Here is an 11372-nt window from a genome sequence, read left to right as displayed (position 1 = left end):
GACATTATGCTCCGAGAAATAAGCCAGACACAGAAGGACAAACAGTGTATGATCCACTTATATGAGATCCTGAGAGGAGCCAAATTCATAGAGACAGAAAGTAGAATGGTGGGGGCCAGGGGCTGGGGGAGGGGTGGGTTTTAGTGTTAGTGGGGACAGAGTTTCAGTTTTGAACCGGACACCTAAAAATGGTTAAGATGGTGATTTTTATGTTATTTGTATTTTACTACAATTCAGAATAAAATTTTAAAAATGAAAAAATTTAAATAATGCAACTGAAATTAAGAATATTAAATAAGATTCTATGGTCTTGTTTGCCCTAAAACTGCTTTATTTACCTATTTTTAACTAGTTTTAAATAAATTTCATTTTAACAAAGGTAAACAAGATAATTACTATAAACAGATAAAAATTGTTTGGATAACTCTAAATGTTAGAAAAATTAAAATGAGTTATTCTTGGGACCGGCCCCATGGCCGAGTGGTTAAAGTTCTGCTCCCTCTGCTTTGGCAGCCTGGGTTCATGGGATCAGACCCCAGGTAAGGACCTACTCCACTCATCAGCCATGCTGTGGCGGCATCCCACATACAAAATAGAGGAAGATTGTCACAGATGCTGGCTCAGACCTAATCTTCCTTAAGCCAAAAAAACAAAAAACAAAAAGAGGAAGATTGGTAATGGATGTTAGCTCAGGGCAAATCTTCCTCACCAAAAAAAAAAAAAAAGAAAAGAAAAGCTATTCTAAAATTTTTCTTCTCAAAACTTTTGCAAGGGAAACCGTTTCCATTTATGGTCAATGTGTGAAAATTCCAATAAGGAGCCCAGGAATCCAGCCTCAGAGTTTGCCTAGGTGGTGGAGCAACAGCCCTCTGCATCTCTCTGGAAGACAGGTGGAAGGGAAGCAGTAGGCGCCTCAGGCAGGATGGAGCCCCCTCCCCCACCTCTGGTGTCCCGGATGGGATGGATACCACCGGATCTTACCAGGGCGTTTCCAGGCTGGCCGAGTGAGGCCCTAATGTGGGTGGCATTATGTGCTGTGTTCATTTGGAATCTGGAATTGTTCTAGAAGCATCCTGACTCTTCCAGGATCCTAGAATGACTTGGTTCTGCAACCTTTAGTGGCAGATCCATGCAGCGTCAGTTCCTGTGCAGCTGTTCCTCTTAAGGAGGCAACTGGACGCTGCCTCAGCTGTCAGTCATCAACCGTGGGAGGAAAGGCCATGAGAAGCAAACCATGAGCACAGATGGAGCCCTGGGGCGGAGGCCAGTTGGGGCACACCAATCAGAAGGCCATGGGGCCAAGACTTCCCACAGCCGCAACTCCACCACCCCAGGTGAATTCACTCTCACACTCTCTGCAAAGTCTAAGTCGTGAAACAAACACTAGGTTCTGTTTTATTGAAGAACATTCTGTTTCAACTTTACCAAATTCTGTGCGGGAGTACTGGATGCTACTTCCATTTTTCCCGATAACGGGGATCCCTTTTGAGGAGCAGAAATGACTACGAACGTGAGTGTGGTGTGGACGCAGCGGAGCAGCTGGAGAAAAAGGACGCCTGAATCCAGTCCTGCCCTGGCCGGGTGCTCGGTCCTCACTCTGCTGCTCCCAGTGGCCCCAGCCCAGCCCACAGGTCAGCGCTTATTCGGCCAGAAACAGCTGAAGTTTGCCGTCCAGGGTGGCTGTGGCAAGCTGTAATTGAAAATAAAATGCCATGTGGTTTCAATCACCTCTCGTGCACTGAGAAAACCACGAGAAGAGTGAGCTTATGGTGTACCTTTTCTCATTTGTAATTTTGTAGACCACAGAACAAAACGCATTGAAATAGTAAAGTCTGTATACACACAACAGGTATGTCCTTGTACTCAATTAATGCAAACGTTTCATTGCTATTCTAATATCTGTGAGTGCCGTGGTCAGACTCAATCTGTCTACACCGCCCAGAAGAGGGTAAGGTGTCCTTTATGCAATGTCTGCATACTCTCAAGCAGCCACGAGAGCTGAGGGACAAATCGCGTCACTTTCACTTACTGCCATCCTTTGTGATGGGGCCTCACATGCAGGGGACGCCCAGGACACTGTGGGCTCGTGGCCCCACACCCCGCCTGCTCCTGCCCAGGGTGGGAGGGCGGCTCGTTCAGTGGTAGTCAGGACAAAGAGCAAGGCATGCGTGGGTGCTCCCCCCTTTCTTCTGATGGGGTCGGCTCAGTAGAGCTGCTGCCCGCCCACGTTAGCCCCATGGGGCAGGGTCTGCATCGAGAGGGTGATTCAGGGGAGTGGCAGCAAGTCCTTCGGCCCATTGTCTTACTTGGCTCCAGCTTCCATAACGAAACTCCAGACTGGGGGCTTAACAACAGAAGTCTGTTTCCTCACAGTTCTGGAGGCTGGAAGTCTGAGATCAGGGTGTCAGCACAGTTAGGTTCTGGTGAGGTCCCTCGTCCTGGCTGTGGACGGCCACTTTCTCTCTACATCCTCCTTGCGTGTTCAGAGAGGATATCTCCTCCTCTCTTAAGACTACTAATCCTATCCTTTAGGACCCCAGCCTGTGACTCCTTTAACTTTAGTTACCTCCCAAAGGCTCTGTCTCTAAATACAGTCACACTGGGCGTCAGGGCTCCAACCTATGAATTTGAGGGGGTGGACGACCCAATACAGTCCACAGCACCAGCGATCAGCCATGCCTCCCCATTTTGCTTTCTCAGCAACAAAGGTGCATGTCGTTCTCCATCTGCCCGACCCCGTGTCTAACTCTGTTACCTCTGAACGCAGAGGGGAGAAAGAGTGCTATGTCCTGACCTGAAACCCCAGCAGGCGTTGACTTGGCTAAGAGCCGTGAGTGGAGCTTGGAGACCACACTGTGCAGGGCTGAGCTGCCTGAGGAACCAGCACCCTCAGGGCCACCAACACTAGCCACATGGGACGGTGGCCCCGGCCGGTCATGGGGGTTTGTGGTGCTTCACCCTTTCTTAGGTTTCGCAGCAACATCAGGATTTGGAGTTAAACAGATGAGTCCCAGGCTCACTAGAGTCCGAGTGGGGTTCTGCTATGAATTAGCAGGTTTAAGAACACAGAGCTGGGTCCATTGGTCCAAATTCCGTTCTTCATTCTGAGCCACAAGTGTCCACGTTGAGTTCTCCTGGTCCTCTGCGGTCAACAGTCACCTCCCACAAGGACTCCAGTTGGCTTTCTATGTCCTAGATACTCCAGCTCTGGACAGGCTTATTTCAGAGACCCTCAGCATCTCCTTTACCCCAAAAGAGTACTAGATTTTATTTTAAAAATACAATGGGGGGGCTGGCCCCGTGGCCGAGTGGTTAAGTTCGCGCGCTCCGCTGCAGGCGGCCCAGTGTTTCGTTGGTTCGAATCCTGGGTGCGGACATGGCACTGCTCATCAGACCACGCTGAGGCAGCGTCCCACATGCCACAACTAGAAGAACCCACAACGAAGAATACACAACTATGTACCGGGGGGGCTTTGGGGAGAAAAAGGAAAAAATAAAATCTTAAAAAAAAAAAAATACAATGGGGTAAGAGCCGTTTTCATCAGTTAGACTAAAAAACCAATCGATACAGTGATTTTCATTCCGAAGGCTAAGGAAGCAATTACAAAGTCCACGGTCTGAATCCTGTCATCAGGAACAGGTTTCCATAGCAAGGACCAGAGTGGTCTGACACTCACACTAGCTTCTCAACTCATCAGGGTAAGTGTTGCCTTTGCCAACAATTTGACATAGAATTATTTTAACAATAGTAACCTTAGCCATGTCCATGACCTCAACTGTCAATTCTGTATGGACCACGAGTGGGTCTGCTATTTTGATTTTTTTAAGCGCCTCTCGATAACCTCTGATCTGCACTGAAATTCTATATTATACAATGTTACACTATGTCACCACCTGGACATCACAGGGAAACTTCAGAACAAATTAACTCATACTTGTCCTACCCAAAGAAGATACTGTAACCTTCACTAGTCATATGATAGAATGTCTGGATTAATCTTTGAATCTTCTCTTCACTCAAATAATGCACTCAGTACCGACTACCTCACAACCTCGCCATCTTTCACTCTCCAACACCTTGGTGTTGCCCTCTCCTGCTATATTCAGGTGGCTGCCATATTAGGCTGAGCCATTGTTATCTCATGGAGGAAGCAAGGGAACTGCATCTTAGCTCTTGCTCCAGTCCCGTCCGCCCGCCTTCTAGACCGTCTTGCAAACGTCTGCCAATATATTTTCCTAAGTTGTTACCTTACTCCCTTTAGTATTACGGCCAAGAATTTAAACAAAATCCATCAGCCACACGAAGGTCAGGTTGACTTTGATCTTGAGTGCAGTGTCCCTTCCGTCTACATCTGTGTCTCTCTGGTGTCTGCACCCCACTGGGGCGCATCTCTCCTTTGGCACCCGGGTGGCAGGCTGCTGGGCAGCTCCTGATTTCCAAAGTCTTCCACAATTGGGCCCCCCTGCCTTTCTCCTTTCACTCATTTGTACTGTTATTATGGTAAGGTAATAAAATACAGTCTGGATAGTTGAACCCATATTGTTTTGATATCTTCATCAATATTTTGGTGTATTAACTCAGGTCAAAACCGGGGCACATTGCGTCTACCGGCTGGATAAAGAGGAGACGAGGAGTCAGTGTGTGAATTTGTGATCTTTGATGTATAAAAGCCTCTGCCTCAGAACAGGTGAAATATCTGGAATAAGATAGTCAACAGGAAAAGACTGTGCTGTTTCTGTGGCCACAGATTTAGATGTTTTTTCAGTCTCTGGCTGGGAGCAAAGGAAGGCAGGGTCCAGATTCCTTAGACCCCATGGGCCCCTGCAAAGGTCCAGAAGTCACATCTTTGCTTGCTTCCTGAGCCGCTTCTGGAGAAGCAGAGGACAGACACCCCCGACAGCTGTGGGATCTCAAACTGGGATTACTGCTCCATCCTCAGTGCAGCACCTGAGAGGTAAGCAGTACTGTGTCTAGTGGGGTGGGGGCAGATGGGCCCTCAGAGGTCCCACAGTTGCATGGGGAGCGGGAGCTACCTCATGCCCTGGCCCTGGGCCCAAAGACGTTTTGGAGACAGTGACACAGCCCAGCCCCATGGCTTTTGCGGACTGTTGCCAAGAAACAGAGGGCTCTGCAGACGCGGCATGGATGGGTCACTGATGAGGGCCTGGTGCTCCTCATCTAGCTCATTGCGTGTGCTCCAGAAACCCACAAACAACCTGGGAGCCAGTCCTAGTCAGCTCCGGCTGCTATAACAAAGTACCATAGACTGAGTGGCTCATAAACAACAGACACGTATTTCTACAGTCTGAGGGCTGGAAGTCCGAGATCATGGTGCCAGCGTGGCAGGTTCTGACGAGAGCCCACTTCAGGGTTGAAGATTGCTCACCGTGTCCTCACATGGAGGAAGGAGTCAGGGAGCCCTCCGGGGTCTCTTGTTTAAGGGCACTAATCCCATTCAAGTGGGCCCCAGGCTTAGGACCTAATCACCTCCAAAAGGCCCCACCTCCTGATCCCATAACCTTGGGGTTAGGGCTTCAATGTAGGAATTTGAGGGCATGGAAATATTCCGTCTGTTGCAGAGTCCAAGTCAGGGTCTAGGGGCTGGAGTGACCACGGGTGCTCCTGCCCACTCAGTAAACGGGGGCATGCAGGAGAAATTAACAAGTGAAGGTTGCACATCTTACACACCTGAGTTTGTGGGTTGGGTCTGACTCTTGTCACGATACCATGTCTGTCCAGCAATCATGACGCTCTACCGCTGGCTCAGCGCTCTGCGTCACCCTCACTCTCAACAAGTGGTGGCAGCCGCCTTCGAAACATGAGAGCTCACACCACACTATGTGCCACCGGGCACGCCTACACATCACACTCCCTCAAGGAAATGTATCCTCTGATCACCTCGGCTTTTCTAAAACTACCACGTTTTGTCTCTTCTTAGATATTGCTAGGTTCAAAATGCCCCAACAACATCAGGTGATGTTTCATCAATGTATCAATAGCTTCCTGGGATGACAATCTTTTATGTTGATTAACACTGATATATCTTTGCTTTCACGAACGATTAAGTGAATCAAAGATCAGAAACAGAGAAATAATAAGTGCACTTTCTGAGTGCTTATTGCACAGGGCCATATTGATATCAACATCGATATCCTACATAAGACACTAAGATCCCTACTCTAAGAGAACTTAAAGCCATCAGACGCAGCACAGAGAACCATCGAGAACTTCTATTACTTGGTTCAAAATTGTAAACACCCTCCAGAGTTCCAGCGTGGTTATTATGAACATAGGCTGGGAGTCGAACCTTGGCTCTCCCACAAATTTGGTGTGATGTGGGGCGAGTCACTTAAATTCTCTTTACCTCAGTTTGGGGTAAATTCCTGGAGTAATAGTACTGGGTAGTGTTACCTATGTAGGATTTGTGAGGACTGGTCAGTTAATACATGCAAAGCACCTCTCGGAACCAGACACACAGAGTGTGCTCTCCAAACGTTAGAATCGTCGTAGAACTGACAGATGATGGACAGATATGGTCCAATATCGCACTGGGGCAAAACTGTGCTTATTCACAAGTCCCAGAATAATTTTACACCCACAGACGTGTCAAATTTATTTCAAAATTTCCCTCTAATTGGACTGTATCAGAGACAATGATGATAAACCACACACATCCAGGATAAAAAAAAAAAGTGAGGTTTATCTGTTCTAAATAACTCAGTCTACAAAACACTGCCACAGATCTCATACTCATGACATCCTAGAACATTAACAACTCTTTCTTAGAACAGATCTTGAAACAACATAAAAATAATTCTCAGACAGCTGTGGCACTTCTATTTCCAAGCTCTTGAACCATATAGAAAAGGAGAAAGCATCAAAATCCAGTGGGTAAAGGCATTGTTCCTATTCATATGAATTTAATTTGAATTAGGCTAGGAATGTAACCTCTTCATGTCAGGTATGCATCAAGATAAATGGAATATACGCTGCACATTCCCAGGAGTCTGCATCATTTGATCCCTGAGGAGCAGGTGCTACTCTCACTCTCTCTCTCTCTCTCTCTCTCTTTCTCCAGAGAGAGAGGGAAGGGCAGTGGGGCAGACTGCCAGAGTTTCATGGAAAATGAAGCTTCAGGTAGACAGTGAATGAGTTAGCCTAAAGAGAGACTTTTCAAAAGACCTGGGATGAGCCCCCTGGAGCCAGGTGACAAAGTGCAACCCAGAATGGAGACAGGAAAATTCTCCAGATCTCTCTGCAGGGAGAATGAAGAGGTGCTGTGAGAACTCAGAGAAAGAACCAACTAAGTCTTCTGATTGTGAGGGACAAAAACCCAGCCTGAGCTAGCTTAGCAGAGAGGCATTTTATTATATGGCTCCTGGAATGTCTAAAGGAGGTAAAGAACAACAGCGGATTTTGAAAATCCACCGGCAAAGCCAAAGCCATAGATTTAAGTGTCCTAGGACTCTGTTGGCATCCTGTGTCTGCTCCTTGATATATGCTTTCCTTTTTCTTCTTTCTCTTTGGAAACCATGTGTTTCTAATTCTCTGGTCCACATGGCCAGGAAAAAAAAAAAAATAGACAAAACAAATAGCAACAGCAATCTTAGCTCACTTAAGCTACCAGGTTTCAGCCTCAGCCACTGCTTCCTCTCAGTGTCAGCTTCAAAATTCAGCCCAAGGGGGGTCAAGTGTCCTGTTACTTGATGCTCCATGATAACCTCGTGGGTGGAAGGTTCCCAGAAAAGCAGTGAGACTGAAAGACAAACTATGAGGGATAGGGATGATCCTTTTCCTAAAATAAAATTAGGATATCCCATTTGAGTGAATGTTTGGCTTCTGCTGGAGCAGGGGTATTTATTTCACCATTGCATGTTGCAAACTCTAGGGTAGTTATCATTGAAAGGACTAACAATTCTGAGGCTTTCACGGGACTCGTTAATGTGTACAGTTGAGTTGGCAAGAAAATAAAGTCAAAAATAGACTGAAAGCCAGAGTGATAAGTTTATGAGGTCACATTCTGTCTTCCCTGGGAAATCACTGGTTTTTGTTAAAAAAAAAAAAAACGGGGGGGGGGGCAGGGGACTGAGGCTTCAATGGCCATCTGGACACAGAAGGTGAGGACCTGGGGTCTCGTGAGGAAGGAGTCGGGACTGAGGAACCCCACAAAGCCAGAAGGCTCATATGTTTAAGGCTTGAGTGAAGCATGGACTAGAATGACCACCCAGGTTCCCAGGGAGACAATGATAGTTGAAGTAGGAAATCGTCTCCAAAATCCATAACTGCAGGACTGCCCTTATGAGAGTTTGCAGCTTCAACTCATGCTGTGTGACACAAGGACATCCAAGTCAAGGAGCTAACATAAATTAAAAATATGGTCTTGGTTAGTAATACGCCTGGAGCACCTAGCAGAGCAAACCTAAAACCTCCCTGGACCACTCCTTCAACTGAAGCCAAGCAGGACCCTCAAGGATAAACTCTGCTGAAGTTCATCTCTGGATATTTCCCCATGATTTAGACTTAGTGGAAATAAAACACAGTCGAAACAGAATACTAAAAACTTCAGAGCATAGAGCCATCATATACAGTCTTGAAATCAATATGTCAAAAATCACTAGTAACATGATAAAAGAATAAGGTGCTATAATCAAGAACTGGAAGATTGAAAAGGATCAAAGTGAAACTAGAAATAAGAGTAGAGTCATTGAATATAAACATTCAATTAATGAGTTAAGAGTTCATTAGAAACAGCTGAAGAGAGAATTGGTGAAGTGGAAAGCAGGTATGAAGAAATCATCCAGGATGGAGGTCATAGAGACAAAAGGATGGGAAATGTGAAAGAGAGTTTAGATGACAGACTAAGCCCAATAATTACTTAATAGGAGTCCTAGAAGGAGGGAACAGTGAGAATGGAGAAATATTTGAAGGGATAATAGAATTATCCAGAATTAGGGCAAAATCAAATTGCCATAAAGGGAGTAAAATGAGTTCTAGGAAAGAAAAAAAATAATAAATCCACACCTAATTTTATAATGAGCCTCCAGGACAGTACACATAATAAGCTTCCTCAGTCGGTGAGCTTCATTCTGAACCTTTACCACACAGCAGTGGGCTCTAGGTAGATACCAGTGCCTGCCCCCTCTCATAGAGATTTGGTTTCAGTTTTGGGGTGTGGAGGACAAGGAGTGACGCTAAAATGCAGACTCCAAGTGACTCTGAGGTGCAGTGAGAATCAAGGTCTACTTTTTAATACATTACTCATTTCTCAGTTTTAAAAATTACTGTCAATTACTGACCATTAACTTTGTTGTGATGTCCTTCATTGAAAATAAATCTTTAATTTTCATGAAAATAAATTCACCAAATTTTTTGCCTCATGTTTCACACGTTTCGAGTTTTGTTTAAGACATCTTTCCCAAGCATAGGTCACAAAGCTATTCTCCTGCAATCTATTTCACTTACTTATAATTTTACCTTTCATATTTAAATATTTAAATCACCAGATATATGCATGTTTAAATGGAAATACAGTTTTATTTTTTCTCAATATAGAGAGCCAATTTTCTTAAGCATTGTACCGAATAATCCATCTTTTTCCCATTGTTTTGTGCCATATTTAATATGTATTCAGTCTGCAAATATACATGGATTTATCTCTGAATTCTCCACTATATTCCTCTGGCTTTATTTCAGTTCTTGAACCAGTACCACATTGTTTTTATTTCCATGGTTTTGAAGTATTTTTCATCATCTGTTAGGGAACATATGAAGTTGACCTAGCCTTTTATGGATCTTTTTTCTCCAATATATGCTTTTTGGAATAAGTTTATTGAGTCCTACTGGAATTCTTATTGAGATTTCAATAAATTTATAAATTAGTGAAGAATAAGCATCCTTATAACATTATGTTGTAAGTTAAATTATGGAAGGATAGGGAATGCCATTCAGACCTTCTTCTGTGCAATTTATCAGAGTTTTAAAATTTTCTCCATAGTTATTTGTTGTTCTTAGTTAAGCTCCTAGAGACTTTCAAGTGCTATTTGCTACTATAAAGAAAATCTTATTTTTATTTTAAGTTTAGTTAGTTATTATTGGTGTATTGATTATTGTAACCAGATATTACATGCAGCAACCTTGTTGAATTATATTAGGTCTAATAGCTTAATGATTCTGTTAGTTCTTCCAGTTAAATGAATCAAATCATCTGCAAATAATAAGAGTTTTGTCGCTTCTCTTCTAAGTTTTTTCACTCTCGTTCATTTTTCTTTCCTTGTTTTTTTGACCAAGATCTCCAACATCATATGACATGTAGTTGTAAGAATAGGTATCCTTGTCGTGTTCCTGATCTTAAAGAGAATGAATGTAAAATTTCAGTAAGTATAATATTTCCTGCGTATTTTCTCATATAATCTTTACCAGATCAAGAATCTTCTTTCCATTCCTACATTGCTAGATTTCCTTCAAATCCTAAATAGCAATGAACTTAAGTGATTTTTCTGCATCTAGTGAGGTAATACAAAACATTTTCTCTTTACTAAAGTAGCAAATTAAGTCAATACATTTTCTGATGGTGAACCAGTCTTGAATTTGGGGATAAATCCTACTTAATCAGGATGTATGTTTAATCACATGGTTGAATTCAGTCAGCTTGTGTTGTACTTAAGATTCACATAGGTTTGTTTATAACTGAAATGGGCCTATAATCACTTTTTGAATTATATTTAGCTGGTGTTAGAATAAGAGATACCTCACCTTCATTGTGAGACAAGTGGAATTCTCGCACATTCATTGCTGGTGGGAAGGCAAAATTGCATGGCCACTTGGAAAACAGTTTAGCATTTTCTTATAAAATAAAACATACACCTAATAGATGACCCAGAAATCCCACATGTTAGTATTTATCCAAGAAAAACAAATATGTTCACACAAAGAGCTGTTCACGAATGTTTCTAGTAACATTCAAAAACTGGAGACAATCAAAAAATCCACAAATTGGTGAATGCATTCACAAGGTATGATATCCACACAAGGACTAACTACTGACACATGCAACAGTGTGAAAAGGTCTCAGAAAGCACTATGCTCACGAGAGAAACCATACAGCAAACACATATTGACTTACTCAGTTTATATGGCTTCCTATAAAGACATGTAGGGACAGAAATCAAATCAGGGGTGGGAAGAGGGAGGTGACTGAAAGTTCAAGGGATCTGGAGTAAAGGGGATTTCTCCATCTAGACTGTGGTGGAGGTCACATGGTTGTATACATCTGTAAACTCTCATTGAATTGTACACCACAAAGGATGAACTCTATGGTATGCAAATTATATGTCAGGAAACCTCAATTTAAAAATAATAATAAATGCTACCA

The 11372-nt window shown here is 43.6% G+C and overlaps 1 protein-coding gene across 1 annotated transcript in view; it reads right to left on the bottom strand.

Moving 5' to 3' along the window:
* Positions 1 to 1369: 1369 nt before the first annotated feature.
* WDR27 (WD repeat domain 27) overlaps positions 1370 to 11372 on the bottom strand; it is a 164255-nt gene continuing 154252 nt past the window's right edge. The window contains exon 25 of the mRNA XM_046669861.1: positions 1370 to 1690. Coding sequence (XP_046525817.1) covers positions 1640 to 1690 — 51 coding nt within the window. The 3' untranslated portion in view covers positions 1370 to 1639. The remainder of the gene's footprint in view (positions 1691 to 11372) is intronic.

The sequence above is a fragment of the Equus quagga genome, chromosome 8, assembly GCF_021613505.1.
Source record: "Equus quagga isolate Etosha38 chromosome 8, UCLA_HA_Equagga_1.0, whole genome shotgun sequence".
NCBI classification, from domain to species: domain Eukaryota; kingdom Metazoa; phylum Chordata; class Mammalia; order Perissodactyla; family Equidae; genus Equus; species Equus quagga.
This window is presented reverse-complemented; position numbering and strand designations above follow the sequence as displayed.